The sequence below is a fragment of the Salmo salar genome, chromosome ssa19 (assembly GCF_905237065.1).
Source record: "Salmo salar chromosome ssa19, Ssal_v3.1, whole genome shotgun sequence".
Lineage (NCBI taxonomy): Eukaryota > Metazoa > Chordata > Actinopteri > Salmoniformes > Salmonidae > Salmo > Salmo salar.
In genome coordinates this window covers 54126083-54147501 of record NC_059460.1, presented here as the reverse complement: position 1 = coordinate 54147501, position 21419 = coordinate 54126083, and the positions used below count along the sequence as shown (strand labels likewise).

The 21419-nt window shown below is 42.2% G+C and overlaps 1 protein-coding gene across 1 annotated transcript in view; it reads right to left on the bottom strand.

The window, feature by feature from the left end:
* Positions 1–20195, bottom strand: part of LOC106579325 (proto-oncogene Wnt-3-like) — a 30755-nt gene extending 10560 nt beyond the window's left edge. Inside the window, exon 1 of the mRNA XM_014159145.2 lies at positions 19835–20195. Coding sequence (XP_014014620.1) covers positions 19835–19914 — 80 coding nt within the window. The 5' untranslated portion in view covers positions 19915–20195. The remainder of the gene's footprint in view (positions 1–19834) is intronic.
* Between the last annotated feature and the right edge of the window lie 1224 nt (positions 20196–21419).

Genomic DNA, 21419 nt, shown 5'->3' with positions numbered 1-21419 from the left:
ATGCAACTTTTTATCCCATTGGTTTTAATATATTCTGTGCTCAGAGTTGCTTTTGCAGTAGGTGGGGTTGATTATTGTTTCTCTGTGGCGGTTGGGTTGACTCGGTGAGTGTTTTATTGGCTGCATGAGTGCTTAATGCAGTTGCACTTACAGAAGCTAATAGCCCCTCTTTAAGAAAGGGATATGACCTATTAGTATTGACTTTTCAAAGTGCTCCCTCTTGTTAGCCCCCGCAGATCCTGATGATCTGAAAGATAACACACGCTAATCTGTCTGTTAGTTTCTCCTCTAGATAAGACACACACATGCTCAATTCTGTTATTAGCCTAATTTCTGGCTTTCCAATTGACGATATGTGGTGTGTGTGTGTGTGTGTGTGTGTGTGTGTGTGTGTGTGTGTGTGTGTGTGTGTGTGTGTGTGTGTGTGTGTGTGTGTGTGTGTGTGTGTGTGTGTGTGTGTGTGTGTGTGTGTGTGTGTGTGTGTGTGTGTGTGTGTGTGTGTGTGTGTGTGTGTGTGTGTGTGTGTATGCAGTTAAGTGTGTGCCATGTGTCGTATTGGACATATGTCATTCCTGAAACTCCCTGTGCCTCACCAGCGGGCTGGCAAAGATGTGCCTAAACATGGATTAATCACCACAACGAGACAGCCCAGATCAGCCAGGGATGCCAGAAACCATTATAGTTTCATCGAGGTAATTAACTTTAATTACCTGCTTTTTGTCCTTAGATAAGGGAAGGAGAGGAAAAGGTGATGTTTGCTATGTCCATGTTTTAACATGCTTACTGTGATGACAGGCTCAAACAAAACTGCACCTTCTAGAAGATGCTATGTTTGCCATAAAGTAGTTATGAGATTTTGAGGTTTTATTGTTTATTTATTTGCAAGTGTATGCCACTTTTATAAACATGCCCTTACCTACCTATGCGAAGTGGCACAATCCACCATGCACCACAACGCATTGCTGCAGATATTAAGTCCTGTAAGCTAAATTGACAGTACTATAATTTAGCAGTAGCTTCTCTCAAGAGACAGAGCATTCATGATCCTTATCTGTTTCATGATATTGTACTGTACTGATTTTTTCACAAGCATACAGAGAGACACAGAGACAGAGACAGAGACACAGAGAGAGAGAGAGAGACAGAGAGAGAGAGACAGAGAGAGAGAGAGAGAGAGAGAGAGCGAGAGAGAGAGACAGAGAGAGAGAGACAGAGAGAGAGAGACAGAGAGAGAGAGACAGAGAGAGAGAGACAGAGAGAGAGAGAGACAGAGAAACAGAGAGACAGAGAGAGAGAGAGAGAGAGAGAGAGAGAGACAGAGAGAGAGAGAGAGAGAATCATGGGGAACAATCGGTGCTGATCAGATCAGAGCTCCACCCGGGAAGACCTCAGGCCAGCCGCAGGGTGCAACTCTATCACGGCAGCCACTGACTCTGAAAGATGAGCGCGCTGCTGCAACCCACCCCGACACAAAAGCCAAGCCATTGAAGTCAGAGGGAAAAGTTCACAGCTCATGTACGCTTTGCTTTCTCTCCCAGCCACAACCCCCAACCACCGCCTTCCTCACACTTTTGCTTTTTGATCTCCTTAGGAACACAGGTGAGCATTGTTACAGCAGGCTCCCAGGTTTCACTGCTTGCCAATGGGGCTTACACACTGAGACAGCAGGCTGAATGGCTTGGCTAGTACTGCAGCTAAGCTGATGGAACATGTGAGACTGTCATCACTGCCTGGCCTGCCACATGTTCATCTTGCACTAACTTACCAATAATGTTCAGAAAGATCATGCAATTTCTGGACTAAATACAGATGGAGGGAAGACAAGCGACTAGTTCAACATCTATTGCAGTGAGCAGTCCTATCTCAAAAGATTCAAATATGCCAGGTAAAGCTAAAGTCATTTCACCTGCATTCACCCAGGCTTCAGACCTCTAACTCATTTCAATGCTGAGTTTTGTTATTTTAAACACACACGAAATGTGTTCGTATTCATAAATATCTGTCGGCCCAATAACAATATCCCAATAATATCAACTGAATAAATAGTTCCATAACATTTCATGTTCCCTTGCACAAAAATAGAACTCTGATTTATGTGCTAGTAATTAGAGAGCGGTCATTTTTTATCTATCCATCTTTTTCTGTTATCAATTAATCTAAGGCCATGTTTACTCAGGCATGAGGGAAGACCTTATAAACTCATCTGCCAATCCCAGAAATGCCACTGAGTTCAAGTGTTGCTGACTTCACTCTGTCTGGAGTGACTGAGTGACTAAGTTGCGTAATTACAGTCTGCCAGCTGTGCTACTGCCCATTAATCTCCCAACCTGCCATGGGGCGGACCTGAGTTGATGCCCTGGCCCTGCATGGAGCTGCCTGCCGTGGTGGAGCCCATCCCTGGCACCACATAGCCAATCGGCTCGCCCTGCCTCCTTCTGGTACGTTTGCTGCTGACGCACCAGTTTTGGAGGCGACGTGTGGATGTCTGATGAAGTCAATTACTTAACCGCACGAGGGCTTTCTTGTGGACTTAGCGTGTTTAGACTACACGCTGAGGCTCTGCGTCCTCTTTTATTTTGTTTGTAAAGGATGAGCCTCACTTGGTCTGTAATGGACTGACGAGATGAAAGCAAGGGGTGTCTTTGGCTAGGTGCTAATGACAGTCTTAGATCTGAGAGGAAGCCTGTGGGTGCCAGGCATATCACACACACACACACACACACACACAGAGCGCTGTGCGTATATCACGCTGAGCCAGTCGGCTTCGCCTCGCTTCTTGGAAGCCATGAGCGATGTGTCTCAACCAAGTGGGAGAGGAGCACAGAAGCAGCAGGGCGTGGGCCGAGGGAGGCAGAATGCCGGGGGAATCCGCTCTAGGGGAGTAGACAGAGGAGCAGAAACTGCTTGGCAGGTGCATGCCTAGGCAGGTCTGTGACTGTGGGGCCTCCTCTGGCCCTGTGGGGGATTAGTACTGCTGGTTGGGGGGTTTCTCAGTATCAAAAGCAACTCGACGTGAGCATATGGACCACTGGAAACCACAGACACGAAGAAGAGGAGACAAAGGGATTTCACCACAAAGTGTAAAACGGTTGAAATTCAGGACATATCTCTCAAGGCTATTTTCACAGGGGCAAAGCCTCTGAAGGTTGCGATTCTGCTCCATATGTCTTCTGTGAAGGTTTGCTTCACCACTCCCTTAGCTGCTTGAATAACCTTTGATTCAATCAGTATGTGTAGCTAGAATGTTTTGCAGCTATCTCTGTGGGAGGTCTACATCACAGGGGTCAAAATGTCATACCTGTCTAAGAGCAGACTTTCCCTTTGCCCAGAGGCACAGAAAACACTCTGCGACCCTCTGAACCACTTTAAGCATGACACCTGACCTCATTGCCTTGAGCTTGGTGGCCTGTAGGAGCAGTTTGAAGTTCATGACCAGCTAGGCTTCCTATCCTATCATCACTTTAACCTCCAGTCATGCATTCAGCTCAACACCAGTCAAGGACAATTACCTCAAATGTGTAGCCCTCTTAATCTCTCCAATAGTATAAAGCCAATGTCAACTGTAACATGTGCAATCACTCAGTTGTATTAGGCCTATAGGCTTACTTTGTAAAGTGAGTGGGCATATTCCTGAAAATGATATCCCTATGTCAGTGCTGTTATACCATGTTGACAACTTTTTTCCTTCAATAGGCCTAGGGTACAATTCATCCCATTCTCTATCATTTGAATGTAGCCATGTGAAGGGGATAACTAGGCAAGCTATCTCAATTCACCAATATTGTTGTCAGTTTGTCATCCATCTATCCAGTAATAGGCCTATAAAAGAACAGGACACTGTTTTAAATTTCTTCAGTCATTATATTAGTCGACACATTTGAATTATTTAGGATTTCCAATAAAGCTTTATATTTGTGTTGTTAATTAAAGTCACTGCTGAACTCACCATTTTGTTGGAGCCCTCATCACGAGGAACACTTCGGGTACTAGACTTGTGGTTGCTTGGTCCATTATTGCTTGTTTACTTGTTGACGTAAATAGCCTACACGTTTTTCACGCACAGAAAATGCCAGTCAAGTTGTCAACTAGTTAACATATCTTCCGCCAACATGGCGCCACATTTTGACTTTCACCATTTGTATTTTGCTAACTTTAATTTCGGCGTGTAAAGGTTTACCAAACATATATGCTATCAAAGAATGTCGCCACTATGTGATAGCGCGCTATAGCAGTAAAACAGCCACGTGCTGTTCCTTTTCTTCCCGCGCTTTGTTACCGATCGTACTCTTCTCACATGATGTCGCCTACACTAAAATACACCACAAGTTGTAACTTTTGGCAATGAAAAGTTACCAGGTAAGATCCATGCAATGTTACAGGGTTGGGGATTCGGTTTTCAATTAATATATGGACAATTTAATTCCTGAATCTATGCTAATGCATGTCTGGTCTCAGGCAAGGATAGGCTAGCCTAGGCTACTCACACATGCTACACACATGCAACAATTAAGATTTTGAATGGAGAGCAGAAATGATGCCCTACAAGCTGTCAAACTCACTTTAGCTTGAGTAAAGTGCAGGTAGGCTAGGCTACTTAACTGCAGTAAACAACATTTCCAGGAGGGGTATTGCTAATGTCTTCTGACTGAGTTGCAATCCGCAAAAATGCAATGTTTGCCCATGGCACTATGACCATAATGGGGTCTAGGAAGAGAGGGCAAAACAGATAGGGAGAGAAGGATTAGAGAGAACCAGCCTGTCACAATCCATCCCTCTATGCATTATTCCCCAGGCACTGTTCAAAGCTCCATGGAAAATAGGGTGGTGTGTGCTTGTGCAGCGGGAGGGCGCAGAGGGGATGGCTCTGTTGCTACTTGTACTCAAAGGCTTCACTCCTATCATGCCATGCATTTAGGTGCACACATGGCTACTCTGTCATAGTTACTGTACAGTGCTTTTTCTGCATAGAAAAGTAAGTAACAACAGTAAAAAATTAAATAAATAATAAATAAACATAATTTACGTGACGTTTAAACGTTATTAGTGTAAACTTAAACGACTACAATCAGATATAAAGTATGTAGAAAAGGGCAATTCCACAGTAACAGAAATACGCTGAGACTCAGATTTTTCACTTTTAAATTATGCCAAACAAAAACCATTGATTGCAAAATTAAACAAACCATACAACTCTATGCACAAAGACTACTTTGAACAATTTCCATTCAGAATTTTACAAAAACTCATTTAGTGGAAGCACTGTGCAGAAACAAATTTGGTAACAGAATTTCTGTAAAAATCTCCCTCGGGTTTTATGCAACAACGTTTTCCATGTATATGCTCTGAATTAAGATTACAAGATGTCTGCAAAAAGAATGGGGTGTCAGCTATGATATGACACCTTGAGTTTGAAAAAATCTATTTTGGTTATTGAACTACAGTAAGTGAAGTGGATTAACACCCGGTAACGGAATTACGGTAACATAATTAAATGACGGGTCCCTGATCTGTACTATACTAAAATGCATAATTATGAATGTCATTCTCTTCATAGTGATGTATCCGGAATAGGTACACAAAAGGTAGAAACATGTAATAACCTCCTTTGCATGTTTGGGTATTATTCTACTCACTGGCTATTATTCTAATGAGCTCTGTCCCCAAACAATACCAAATTTGGTTGGTCTGGACCGGACAAATCTGTACCAGTCATAGACGTCTATGTTTCAAAAGTTTGGGCATCACAGTACAGTACAGTTTATTTGTTTATTTGGATCTCCATTAGTTTTGCAGATGCAGCAGCTACTCTTCCTGGGGTCCACAAAAAACACAAACATGAAAAGTAACAAAACACTGATACACTGATAGACAAGGAGTGTCATACAAATATAAAATACAACGATATACAAACAATGCAACTAAAACATTATACAAACAATACAACAAAAATAATGTGTTAGAGTGTGTCTGTGTGCGTGTCTGTTTTGAGCCAGCTGCAGCTTTCTTTCTTTGAAGCACTTGACCATTTTAATGGACAGTAATCAAGAAGGGACAAGACCAGCGCTAGTACAGTTCATTTTCGTGTAAAAAAAACACAACATATATTTTAATAACAGACATACCCCTCCCCATCTTCACAACAACTTTGTCAATATGGTTTGACCATGATAATTGACCGTTCAATGATATACCTAGGAGTTTAGGTTTCTCAACTTGCTTAATGGTCACACCCTTTATGTACAACTCAAGTTAAGGTTTAGGTTTTAGAGAATGTTTTGAACCAAATACAATGCTTTTAGTTTTAGATGTATCTAAGACCATTTTATTCATAATCACCCATTCTGATAGACTGTAACTCCTTATTTAGCATTTCAGTGAGCTCACTGGCTTTGGGTGCTGACATGTGGAGTCATCTGTACACAGTCATTCTAGCTTCATGTAAGACCAGTGGCAAATCATTTGTAAAAATAGAGAAGAGTAAAGGCCCAAGGCAACTGCCCTGAGGGACACCACAGAGAAGCTTCCATTGAATAATATTCTCTGGGTTGTATTGGTTAAATAACTCTCCAACAATGTGATGAGTTTTTTTTAACAACAATTTATTATCAATAACATCAAAAGCTGCACTGAAATCTAAGAATACAGCTCCAACTATCAAATATATTATCAATTTATTTTAATCAATCATCAGTCAGTGCAGTACAAGTTTAGTGCCCTTCTCTATATGCATGCTGAAAGTCAGTAGTTGTTCTCTGAAAATTAACATTGTATTTGGTCAAACACAATCCTCTCCATCAGTTTACTAAGAACAGACACACACACTCCTTTAGGCTTTTGTTAAAGATGACGCAAATAGGGGTGGCAATACAGTCTGCTATCAATCTCAATAGTTTCTATGCCTGGTGGCTTATTATTATTATTATTGATGGACAACAATAGTTTTTCCACCTCTCCCACACTAACTTGACAAAATTCTAAACCGTGATCCTTCTCTTTCGTTATTAGATATTTAATACAAAAATAAACAATATATACAAAAGTATGTGGACACCCCTTCAAATTTGTGTATTCTGCTATTTCAGCCAAAGGTGTATTGCTGACTGGTGTATAAAATCGAGCACACAGCCGTGCAATCTCCATAGAACAAACATTGACAGTAGAATGGCCTTACAGTGACTTTCTACGTGGCACCGTCATAGGATGCCACCTTTCCAACAAGTCAGTTCTTCAAATTTCTGCCCTGCTAGAGGCACCAGCCAACTGTAAGTGCCGTTATTGCGAAGTGGAAACATCTAGGAGCAACAACGGCTCAGCTGCGAAGTGGTAGGCCACACAAGCTCACAGAACGGGACTGCCGAGTGCTGAAGCGCATAGCGCGTAAAAATCGTCTGTCCTTGGTTGCAACACGCAGTACTGAGTTCCAAACTACCTTTGGAAGCAACATCAGCAACTGGTCATCGGGAGCTTCATGAAATCAACACGCGCAATGCCAAGTATCGACTAGAGTGGTGTAAAGCTTGCCACCATTGGACTCTGGAGCAGTGGAAATGCGTTCTCTGGAGTGATGAATCACGCTTCACCATCTAGTAGTCCGACTGACTAATCTGGGTTTAGTGTATGCCAGGAGAACGCTACCTGCCCCCAGCATATAATGACCTTCTAGATGATTCTGTGCTTCCAAGGCCCTTTCCTGTTTCAGCATGACAATGCCCCCATGCAAAGTGAGGTCCATACAGAAATGGTTTGTCCAGATCAGTGCGAAGACTTGACTGGCCTGCACAGAGCCCTGACGTCAACCCCATCTAAAATCTTTGGGATGAATTGGACCGCCGACTGCGAGCCAGGCCTAATCGCCAACATCAGTGCCCAACCTCACTAATGCTCTTGTGGCTGAATTGAAGCAAGTTCCCGAAGCAATGTTCCAACATTTAGTGGAAAGCCTTCCCAGAAGAGTGGAGGCTGTTATAGCAGCAAAGGGGGGACCAACTCATTAATGCCCATGGTTTTGGAATGAGATGTTCAACAAGCATGTGTCCACATACTTTTGGTCATGTAGTGTAGCTTCAAGAGCTTTGTCCAAATACTGAGGGCAGATTTAAACAGCAACAAACAGCAGGGATTTAGACAGCCACCAGCCCAGGATAATCCGCGGTCCCAGCCACAAGGGCTAACCGCGATATGGCCTGTGTTCAAGCTTTTAAGGAAACGTTGCTAGCTGGATAGCTAGTTAACAGCTAGGCTAGCTGCTACGCCCAGCAGCTCTTCAAACTTTTGGTTGGCAGGATCTCTGGACAGATATAGCGGTCCCAGCAACTGAGGCTACCCTCGTCGCGGGATCCAAATTCAAAAGGTAGCTAGTAACCAAACTTTTTCATAGAACACTTTTTCAGAGACTTTCAAAAGTACTGTACTGTATTGTATTGACCTATACTCTACTTTTCTTTACTGTACTGTACTGTACTGTACTGTACTGTGCTGTTCAAACTTGTGAAATAGACGTCTATGATTGGTTCAAATTTGGACTGACCCAATTTCAACTATTTTTCAATGTCCATGGACGTCCAGTGTCGTTCGGTGCTCAGTGGGGGAGTGGGCTGGTTACAGTGAATGGAAAGAGAGGGAGCTCATGGGTAGGTGTCAGTAAGAGCCGGGAGAAATGACATTAACTGGAGAGAGTGAGAAGAGAGACAGGGAGAGAGAGAGGGAGGGGTTGTCCAGACTGTTTTCACACTCTTGCTTTGACCACCTAGCGACAGAAAAAGAAAGAAAATGGTTATGAGCTGAACCTAACAGTATGCCAGTGGAAAGGAGAACAGTAGCAGGTGACCCAATTGTGTTGTGTGACTACTATGAATTCCCATTGTAGCCAATTCAGTTGTAGTCATTCTTTTACAGATTTGTTTGGTCGTTCTGTTACATACTTAATAAATCATAAACCAAATTGTTATCTGTAAAAACACTATAACTAATTGATAAGTCTACATTTACTTGTTACTTTTGTGAACTTTCATTGTCTTCCCTCCTCATGAGAGAAATTAGAAAATATTGATGTGTTTTGATGTATTTCTAATGCCTTTTAAGACTTTTTCTGATAGATGTTCCTTTTCCAAAACCTTTGTTTATTTCTAATTTGTCAGATGGAAAATGGTTGTAATGTATATACAGTATGTCTTAATTTCTCAAACATGTAGACTTTGCTTTCATTTGACACCAAATTTGATGTGCTCCTATGAACGTCACATGTTAGTGCTCTTGTTTTTTTTCTCTCAAAGAAACGCACAAAATATAATAATTATTATTATTATAATGGACCTATCTATTTTTAAATAAGATATTCTTTGAGACCAAACAATCACAAAAAATAAAAGCTATGCATTCAGGAGTATTTTTGTCATGGCATGGGGCCCCTCATTGATTTTGTTGTTTGAGTCACTCAGGTATAAGCCATGGCAAAATGTGTAGAATTTCAGGAAGTTAGCTTTAAAACTGCAAATGTTTTCTCAGCCTCATGGCAAAATGTGTAGAATTGTAGGAAGCCAGCTTTAAAATGGTAAAAAATGTATCTCCATGGCAAAATGTGTAGAATTTCAGGAAATTAGCTGTAAGACAGCAAATTGTGTCTCTGCGGCCAAGAGGAGAGCCTCTAAAATGTTCAATCGTTGACCACGCCATTGGCCACCCCCACCGTCACATCCACCACCTAAACCCAATTTTTATCCTGAAAAAAACCCTGCTGTGGGCTAAATTGCTGTCTTATAATTCAACTGAATGTTCAGTGAAACTACTGTACCATAACTAGGCTTGTTGTAGCCTCAGCCACTGCATTATCCTGCTTGTTGAGTGTGTTGACTGGCTACTTCATAAAACAGATAACAGCCTGCTGAAAATTTGGCAGATGCTGATATACCAATCTTTTCACTCATATCACATTTAATTTCATTTCAATGTGATGACTGAGTGTACCTTGTTTGTTTGCATAGAACACTCAGTCTCAACCACCCCTACACATAATGTAACCCGTTGATTATGACTTCCTGATAGATCTGTGTTGTAGGAGAGAAGTGGGATTCATTTAAGATTTCTCCACCACACATTTGCATAGGGATAGTTGTTGATGAATGACAGTTGGAAAAGATACCGGGACACCTTGCAATCATGATTCCCATTTGCAGTCCCATTTGCGTGCGATAGTTGTCTTATCAATCACACCAAGATGAAACTCAGACTCCAGACTGTTCTGTCTATAGGAACGCTCTCTACAATGAAGTGCTATCAAACTTTATTCTAGCTCTATGTTGACATCACAAGTTGTCAGATTTACCCTGGGGGTCTGTGCTAAATGAGGCCTCATGCACTCAGGATGCACACCAAAACATTGCCATCGGAATCTCAATTATAATCCAACCACAGAATCCACAGGAGAGACAAAGACACTCTGAAGAGAGTGTAAGTGGGGCACAGGAAGTTGTCGGCTTCGCCCCCAGGATGGGACTTTTCCTGGCGGAGGCTGGAATGCACAGCTCCTGTCTGTGTTGTTGTGTTCTGTTTTTCTTTGGCACACTTTTGATTTGTAGTCCAACAGCTCTGGGCTAATCAGATAAAAAATGACAGGACCCCTGCAAATTTTTCCGAACTGTTTTTTTTCTTCCTTCAAACCCTTCATCCCTCTCTCCCTTCATCCCTCTCTCCCTTCATCCCTCTCTCCCTCACTCTTGTTCTCCCTCCTTCTATACTTTGAGAGCGAGTGCAAAGCTGGGACAGGGAGCCCCTGCAGTCAGAACAGAGGAGAACAGGGAGCTGGGGTGTAAACTTGTGAACCTGCCTGTCAGGAAGCGACACTGAGTGTGAGAGCCGTGCAGCAGTGGGGAGCGTACAGAAATGGTCTGGGGAGCAGACAGAACACTCTGACTGACTGTGTTTAACTCAGTGCAGCAGTGCCAGTCATAGTGGAAGTAGCTCTCTTTCTTTCTTTCTTTCTTTCTTTCTTTCTTTCTTTCTTTCTTTCTTTCTTTCTTTCTTTCTTTCTTTCTTTCTTTTGTTCGTTCTTTCGTTCTCTTGTTCTTTCATTCTCTCGTTTTTTAGTTCTCTCGTTCTCTCTCTCTTGCTTGCTCTGTCTCACTCTGTATGTCAGAGCACAGACACAACTGAAACTGTTCAGATAGAAAACAGCATGGCCTGTTTACAAAGTGTTTGTATGAACCATCCAAAGGAAACAGTAGTAATCGGTGACTGCCCTGGCTTTACCTCTCCTAGCATTGTGAGACAGTGCCAACTCGTTTTGATTTACATTTGGTTGAATTGTCAACATGAAATCAACCAAAAATATCACCTTGTCATTTGATTAAGGTTAAAACTTGGGTGAAAAAAATTACAACATTTTTGCAAATCCAATCAGATTTCCATGTTGATTAAAAGTCATCAAATAGAATTTGTGGCTTGAAATGACATGGAAACAACATTGATTCAACATAACATTTATTGAATTACACTACATGACCAAAAGTATGTGGACACCTGCTCGTCAAACATCTCATTCCAAAGTAAAAAAAAAATAAAAATCATCAAATCAAATGTTATTTGTCACATTCGCCAAATACAACAACCTTACCATGAAATGCTTACTTACAAGCCCTTAACTAACAATGCCGTTTTAAGAAAATGAGTTAAGAAAATATTTACTGACTGAATGAACTAAAGAAAAAAATTGCTAAAAAATGACAAAAACAAAGTTACACAATAAAATAACAATATGGAGGCTATATACAGGGGTGTACCAGTACCGAGTCAATGTGTGGGGTACTGGTTAGTCAAGATAATTTGTACATGTAGGTAGGGGTAAAGTGACTATGCATAGATAATTAACATTGAGGAGCATCAGTGTAAAAACCATGGTGGGGGGGGTGTTAGTGCAAATAGTCTGGGTGGCCATTTGATTAACTGTTCACCAGTCTTATGGCTTGGAAGGTAGAAGCTGTTAAGGAGCATTTTGGACCTAGACTTGGCGCTCCAGTACCGCTTGCCATGCGGTAGCAGAGAGAACAGTCTATGACTTGGGTGACTGGAGTCTTTGACAATTTTTTGGGCCTTCGTCTGACACACCTAGTATATAGGTCCTGGATGGCAGGAAGCTTGGCCCCAGTGATGTACTGGACTGTACGCACTACCCTCTGTAGTGCCTTACGGTCGGTTGCCGAGCAGTTGCCATACCTGGCGGTGATGCAAGTCATGAGCATTAATATGGAGTTTGTACCCCTTTGCTGCTATAACAGCTTCCACTCTTTTGGGAAGGCTTTCCCACTAGATGTTGGAACATTGCTACGGGGATTTACTGTACATTCCAATTCATCCCAAAGGTGTTCAATGGGGTGGAGGTCAGGGCTCTGTGCAGGCCACACCGATCTCGACAGACCATTTCTGTATGGGCCTCACTTTGGGCAAGGGGGCATTGTCATGCTGAAACAGGAAAGGGTCTTCCCCAAACTGTTGCCACAAAGTTGGAAGCACAGAATCATCTAGAATGTCATTGTATGCTGTAGTGCTAAGATTTCCCTTCACTGGAACTAAGGGGCCTAGCCCGAACCATGAAAAACAGTCTCAGACAATCCTCCTCCACCAAACTTTACAGTAGGCACTGTGCATTGGGGCAGGTAGTGTTCTCCTGGCATCCGCCAAACCCAGATTAGTCTGTCGGACTGCCAGATGGTGAAGCGTGATTCATCACTCCAGAGAATGTGTTTCCACTGCTCCAGAGTCCAATGATGGCAAGCTTTACACCACTCCAGCCGACGCTTGGCATTGCGCATGGTGATCTTAGGCTTGTGTGAGGCTGCTCGGCCATGGAAACCCATTTCATGATACTCCTGACGAACAGTTCTTGTGCTAACGTTGCTTCGAGAGGCAGTTTGAAAGTCGGTAGTGAGTGTTGCAACCGAGGCCAGAGGATTTTTATGCGTTACGCGCTTCTGCACTCGTCGGTCCCGTTCTGTGAGCTTGTGTGGCCTACCACTTCGAAGCTGAGCCGCTGTTGCTCCTAGATGTTTCCACTGCACTTACAGTTGACTGGGGCAGCTCTAGCAGGGCAGAAACGAACTGACTTGGAAAGGTGGCATCCTATGACGGTGCCACGTTGAAAGTCACTTAGCTCTTCAGTAAGGCCATTCTACTGCCAGTGTTTGTCTATGGAGATTGCATGGCTGTGTGCTCAAGTTTATACACCTGTCAGCAACAGGTGTTGCTGAAATAGCCGAATCCACTCATTTGAAGGGGTGTCCACATACTTTTGTATATATATAGTGTATCTGGAATCTTGAACCTGAGACATAACCTTGGAAGGTTTGACTATAATTAAGCATTTAGGGTGCACAGGTGTGACCAATACTAATTAGTCACCAGACTGTGCCTGTCTAAAGGTTGCTTCTTGTTCATGATTAGCTACTGCCCAGTATATTTAAAAAAAAAGTAACCTTTATTTAACTAGGCAAGTCAGTTAAGAACAAATTCTTATTTGAAACCCTAACCCGGACGAGGCTGAGCCAATTGTGCGCCGCCCTATGGAACTCCCAAACATGGTCGGTTGTGATACAGCCTGGAATCAAACCAGGGTGTGTAGTGATGCCTCTAACACTGAGATGCAGTGCTTTAGACCGCTGCGCCACTCGGGAGCCCAGTAGCAGATTTTTAAACAGGAGCTATAAAAACGGGCAATTCTGGCCAATGAAGGTTTATACGGTGGTGTGTGTGTGGGTTTCCGTTTCAGAGTGAATGAGTTTGTTCCTTCCCTCTTTAACTTCCCTCTCTCCTTCTCTCTTTCCCTCTCTCCTTCTCTCTCTCCCTCTCTCCCTCCCTCTCTCCCTCTTTCTTAGTCCATGTGTGTGCCCCTGAGGACTCCTGTGCCTCTTGGTGTTTTGGCCTATTTTCCTTTGAGGAACTGTCCTGACCTGTGTTTTAACGCAGGTAATAGCTCTGCACTGTGGAACTTTGTCATCACATGTTCTTTGATGATATGCGGAGATTAGGAATCTCCTTTACTGCTTTGAACTACCAGCCTCCTTTGAACCTCTCTCCCAACCGTCTGGTTAGACTGGATAACGTCATGCCAGTGGTTTGTTTTGTAGAGCTGGACAGTCAGGTGTCAGGCTCTTTTTGTGTCAACTGAGTGTTAGCTCACTCGGATGACGTACATCGATTGCAATTCAAGCAGTTAGCTACTGTAGCTATCACTGTGGCAAAGGAACCACAGCACAATATAACCCAAACTGGGGCACAAATAGGGAACCTTATCCACCTGCTCAAGTGATGTAGGCTAGTCCAATATCTACTGTATAGAATGGAGGTTTGCCAAATCGGAAAATAAACTTGCTTTTCACATGGCACAGATCTCTGTCTGGCGACGTCACTATACTAGCCATAGATAATTCTCACAGGCATTAGGGATGTCTTTGACACCCGCCTGTATGGCAGCCGCTGCCATTGTTATGGAACCTTACCGGTCTTAATAATAACATTCTGAAAGGATTTCCCCTTTTCTTTCCCCTCCCTCTTATTGCACTGCTCAATATAATGTCTGAACATCCTTGATCTTTTCACACCAGGATTGCAGACGGAGGATTTTCTCGCACTGAGGATCATTAAAGTGATCCCTTCAGGGGGGAGGTCACAGTCACATAATGACATTCCAGAGACCCAGAGATGGACCCTAGAGCCCACATTTAAGCCACAAGAGTTGCCCTGCACATAGAGGGCAGGGGTGGCCAGGACAGGGCAGGACAGGGATGTGTATGGTAGTCATGCCTTAGAGAAGATTGACCATTTCATTTACTCTGCTACCCACATATCACAGAGGGAAACAGTGTTTAGACTTCACCTCTCTCTCTCTCTCTCTCTACCTAACCTTTTATATAGGGCCCGACTGATATGAGTTTTTGGGTTTGATTCTGATTTGTTGGGGGGCAAAATGTACCGATACCGATATATCTGCTGATATACTGTTTTACAGCAGGGAAAATTAAAAAGTGTAATTTTTTCCACACTGAATTCTCATACATTTCCATCCAAAAGAGCATTTGTCTTAAAACTTCTTCGGGATCGTGTCCCGTCCACGGGACGGTTGAGCTAACGTAGGCTAATGCAGTTAGCATTAGGTTGTAAGTAACAAGAAGATTTCCCAGGACATAGACATATCTGATGTTGGCAGAAAGCTTAAACTCTTGCTAATCTAACTGCACTGTACAATTTACAGTAGCTATTACAGTGATAGAATACCATGCTATTGTTTGAGGAGAGTGCACAGTTTTGAACATGAAAAGTTATTAATAAACAAATTAGGCACATTTGGGCAGTCTTGATACAACATTTTGAACAGAAATGCAATGAGTCATTGGATCAGTCTAAAACTTTGCACATACACTGCTGCCATCTAGTGGCCAAAATCTAAATTTCAGTGGGGCTGGAATAATACATTATGGCCTTTCTCTTGCATTTCAAAGATGATGGTACAAAAAAAATACAAAATAACATTTTTTTTGTATTATCTTTTTACCATATCTATTGTGTTATATTCTCCTACATTTCCACAAAACTCAAAGTGTTTTCTTTCAAATGGTACAAGAATATGCATATCCTTGCTTCTAGGCCTGAGTTACAGGCAGTTAGATTTGGGTATGTCATTTTATGCGAAAATTGAAAAAAGGGGGTGGTTAATAACTATGCTTCAAATGTTGATTTCATACATTATGACAAAAATGACACATCACGAGAATGGCTGCAGTGTTCAGATCAGCATGAGATTCCCTTTTCTCATCCCATTTATTGAATATCGTTTATCGGTGGAGTTATCGGCCAATACCGATATAGTAATATTGGTGAACCGATATATTGGTCAGCTTTAGTTTTATACAATATCTATGTCACTGCCTTTCCTCTATCTACTTTCTGTACCTTCATCTTAACTTCCTTAGTGTATTATTTTATTATAGTAACACTTTGCTTTCACTACCAACAGACATGAGAATTACAGAATGTATGCTATGTTACATGGGAATGTACTTTATAATATGTTAACATCATATTTCTGCAATTTCCTGTGTTCCATGTCTGTGGTATTGACAAATGTCTTGTATTTGTCTGTCACGATTGAATCAAATAGATAGTTTTGGTGCTCCACATATCCCTACTCTAACCTGCAGGAAGTGGATTCCATCCATCTGACGTGATTATGCCGACTAGGGCGGTGTTGAAATTGGTGCTACCGGAGGCTACACTGATCTGCTGAAAACTGCATTTCACCAGAAGTCACCAGAAACTGGCATTAAAAGCTGAAGCAACAGCTCAGTCAGTTTGAATAGTAACATACAGTTTCCATAGGTGACATCCTCTCTCTGGTTCCATCTGTAACAGAACAGTGGCCATGATTACCAGAATATTAAGTGGGTAATAGTCTGCTGGATTTAAATGTTTAGCGGTTCTGTGGCAATGTTCTTTAACTACACCACAAATCTTTGTTCCACCAAGGTTGGTATTTGAAGAGTTTCTAATGGGTAAGACATGGGCGATGTGGAGTGTCGACATTCACTCATCATGGCCACTGTCTATAACATGAATACAAACAGAAATGGCTGAACTGGCTGACAGGTTAGCTTTAGCGCTTTCATTTAGGGATTACCTGTGTATACACCAAGCGTTGATGGTATTTTAACGTGTGATGGGCTCATCCTAAACTACTTATGATTTGTCAAGATCTTTTTAAGTTGCTGTTCTCATCATTCTACCATGATGACAAACACGTAGGCCTACTGTAGGTACAGTATAGTGTAGAATACAAAGTTGAAGCATATCAACCCTTTTTCTCCAATCACTTGTATTTGATTTGTATTTATTTGAGTTGTGCTGCACTATAGCATTATTTGATTCGAATACAGAAATAAAAAATTAGCAGGTCAGCATTTTTCACCACCAGTCTTGTTCTGGATGCAGCTCTGCAGAGTGGTCACTAACTGGCACAGCCACAAAGTCATCAAATCTGATTTTAAATCTAACCATAACCTTAACCCTAACATTAACCACACTGCTACCCTAATGCCTAACCCTTAACCTAAATTAAGACCAAAAAGCACATTTTTGATTTAATAACTTTTTACAATATAGCCAATTTTGACTTTGCAGCTGGCCTATCTAAGGGGAAATCGGTTAGTTCTGCCTCCAGGACAAGACTCATGACAATGAACGACAACAGGCGCAAAATTCTGTGAGAAAAGATTTTCATACATCCCAGTTGTATAGCCTGGCTAAAGACACCATACAGTATGGAAGCAGTACAGGGCTTTGCCACAATCTTTTCCAAAATACTTGATATTTAAGATGAGACTTGGGAGATGTACTATATTTATGTATAGCGTAAGAGGCGAGTAATAGAGATACTATACAAAGTAAAAAAACACAGATTTTTCTCCAAAAGCCACACATTTATATTAGAGATGGGCATCAGGCTGCCAAAACCTTTATCAGATGGCTCTAGTCTACCGAGTGGCGCAGCGGTCTCCCGAGTGGGCACACATCTCAGTGCAAGAGGTGTCACTACAGTCCCTGGTTCAAATCCAGACTGTATCACGTGATTGGGAGTCCCATAGGGCGGCGCACAATTGGCCCAGCGTCGTCCAGGTTTGGCCGGGGTAGGCCGTCATTGTAAATAAGAATTTGTTCTTAACTGACTAGTTAAAAAAAGGTTAAATAAAATACAGATCCCTCTTGGAACATACTGTTATCTTTTATCTGCTTTGATATCTTTACACATACTTTATTTTCTCTCACTAAGGAAACTCTTCTAGCTACCAAAAATGTTTGCATTTTAAAAAGGGGTCTATTTAAGTTACATTCTTGCGGGGGGGTGTATTTTGTGTGGCAGCTCCAGCTCCTCTCCAAACCCCCCCATTAGCTAGCTATTTCACTCTATCACCTCTTCCTCTATGCATATGTACATCTCCAGAGTTATTTATGCTCTGTTTTGTTTTCCACACCCCATCTTGTGATTGTGTGACTGGCTGCCAGGCATGGTGCAGTCAAAACTTCTTCTCCCCTCCCTTCCCCACTTGGCTGGATAATTTACGACCAAGTCATCGCCCTGAAGCTGAAAGGAGCCCTGGCTCGCTGAAACTTAGCACCCTCTCCCTTGATGCACCACGTCCCCATCTCGTTGTTTTATCCGCTCTTGGATGTGCTCGAAAACGTTCCACGACGACAGTGACAGCGCTCCATGACATCCATTCCTCAGCACCTGTCTGACCACCTGAAGCTATACAAGGCCATTTCATCTTTTCTCCCTCTCCACCTCCACCTCCCCCACCCTCCACTTCAAATGAGTTATCCAAATCAAAGGTGGTGCGCATTGTCTGGAGCTGAACATTACACCAGTGTCATGTAAGCTCCTGCAGAGAACAGCTGCAGGTAATTCAGACAGAGAATCCTGGTGTCTTTGTTATGTTGTGTGCTGAATCAAGGGAGTGGGTGTAAAGTCGTCCTGCCATTAACACTTCATCCCTGTGGCCTGTATGTTTGGCAGCTCCCCTCTCTGTAAATGAAACCAGAAGATGCTGGTGGTTTGGGCAGGACCGATGTGGGACCACATGCTAACTGGGCTACTAAAAGTGCAGTAGCTCTGACAAGTATTGTGTCGGGAGCCAAAGAAGCTTTGTCATACATCTACTCACAAATATCTCCAAAATAAAATACGTCATGTTACAAAAGAGCAAGGCCTATGAGGTCAGATGCATAAAGCTGAATTTCTAATGAGATGATCCTCTACATTTCATGTGAGGGTGCCAAACGGGTTCTGGAATATTTCAACAAAGACACATAAAGCCCTACAGAGCATAACCTGATTGTACCATGACACTAACAAACTCCCATAGACCTCGGCAATATTGCAATACTAATTTAATGACAAAGTATATGCTTAATCATTGTTTATATTAAGTATATTCAAATGTATTAAAACCATTTATGTATAAATTAGACCTGACACTGTGGCAGTCTCACAAATGTATTGATTTCATTGATTTGAAGAATTTCAAAATGACAGGGCTTTAAGTAATTTCAAACACCATTAATGGTACTAAACAGTTAACACTTTAGTTTGTGAATAACTCCCTCGAAACAAAACCAATAAAGAACATTCAGTTAACAATGAAGAGTTACACGGCATGATTGGGGGCCGGCGGCCAGAATGTAGAATATGGACCCACAATGGCAAACCAAAACAAAATGACGCTGACTTAAAAGGTCCTGATTGTATGACTCCAAATATAAAATTATAGTTTTATTTAACAAAATAAACTAAGTACTCATACATTTGGACTCACAAAATGTATGGTTGAGTTTATACAATTCTAGTTTTTCCTGAAGATGTTCAATGTTGTCATTGTCCTTGGAGGATGGAGACATTATCTAAACCAATAATTACACTAATTCCAACCGCTATTTAGAAACGCTCCAGGCCAATATTCAGAGACAATTTACATAGACAAGCCATCCATAGGCTCCTTTAAAAAATCCCTATAGATATTGAATAAGCTTCATGCTCAAAACTACAATTCCAACCTCCTTAGCATCTCAACATTTATCTAATAAGATAAATGGACCTTAGTGTAGAGGAAAAGAACGGCAAGCCTTTTCCGTTACACCAGTACTTGAGGTTAAGATTCTTTTGGACTGGGCTGGAGAACATTTTTCCACGCAGTCAACTGAAAGTGCACTGTATTCTGCCCTCTAAAAATGATCATTGACCAAAAGTCTCCCTATAGCAGCTCTAGGATTTGATGCTGAAACTCTAGATTGTACTCACCACCAGATGGGATAACCTCCAAGCACCCGCCAGCTGGACAACCACACACACATCATATATCCAACCAGGTACAAATCCATGAGGTATGCCTTGTGGTGATAGGAGTGGAAATGGATCAATACATAGAACGTCCAATGGGGAATGAAGAACAGACTTCCTGGAGGAGAAGCTTTAGCAAAAGCTTGATTGTTGAGGGAGGGGAATTTAAATGAAATTGAAGCAACAAAAAAAACCTCCTGTTTTCCCCCTTCTTTGAGTCGGGCCAGGGAAGTGTGTCTGGCTCCTTGTAGTTAAGAGAGTAAGTCTCTCTCTCTCACACATACACAAACGCACACACACACACGCTCCTACCCGTCCTCTCCTTCCCTCCCTCTCTGAGGTTCTTTCCTAAGGTAGATATCTTTTTCTCTCCACTTTTTTTTCTCCCTCAGGATGCCTCATCCACAGGCCCAATATTAAAGGGGGGGAGAAGACGAGCGAGGTTTGGAGATGTCAGCTGGCAAGCCAATCACAGAGGATGGCCTTAGGTTACGAAAAAAAATATTTGTTCCCGTCTGTCAATCACACACCACCCCCTGGTAATGTGAAAAAAAAGGACAGAGAAAGAGGGAGGGCGAGAGGGAGGGAAAATGAGAGGGGAGGTATAGGGAGGGACAGAGGAAAAAGGTAAGAGTTCTTCTTATTCAATCTATTTCATCCATGATAATTCAATGCAAGCACTCCCTAAAGTGGCTGAGGATAGGTGAAAGGATGTAAGGCCTTCCTTTTCATGGAGGCTTTGGGATTGACAACGGAGAGGAGGGTATAAAGGGGAGGAAGTGTTGACTCCATTTTTAAGGGGTTGTGCCCCGACTAATTGATCCGGATATATGTGCATACAGTGCATCCACACACCCTTTCTCTGTCACGCACACAGGGGGACATTTACAGTGAATTTTCTAAATTGTTGTCCTCCCACACCGACAAGAGGACATAAAAGGAGACACAATAAAGCCATAAAACGTGGTGGTCGAGCCAGTCACTCAAGTTAATATGCTGTAGTGGGCCAAAGGTGACACATTTTACATCAATACCATTGTCATTTTGATGGGCTGTGGGGCAGGCAGTAGTCGGAGAGAGAGGAGGGAGAAGGGGGCACTATTTCTAGAGCTAACCCAAAGTCAATTTAGATGTTGGGAAACTGATTTGTGACCATAACAAACTTCACACTTTTGTTGAGTCACGGGGTTAAATGTTCTTTTATTTATATCAAGACATAAGGAAAAGTTTTATTTTCAACAAAGGCATATTGATGGACTGTACCACAACAGCAAAAACATAAATTAACCCATGAAAAGACTGCAGTATGTTAGCGGAAATTGATACATTTCTTATGTTTCCCCTATAGAGAGAAAATCTATTCTCGGTTGGACAGCTTGTTATTAGAGTTTTGCCAGTGTGTTGCATCGTGTGTTTAGAGAATGATGTCTAATGCTCTTAGTGGTTCCTCTATGTTCTTATGATTCTGTGTGTTCAGATGGTGTTTTCTCTGTAACACAGATGCCGTGACATCACGCCTGAGTCAAAACAAGATCAATATGAGTTA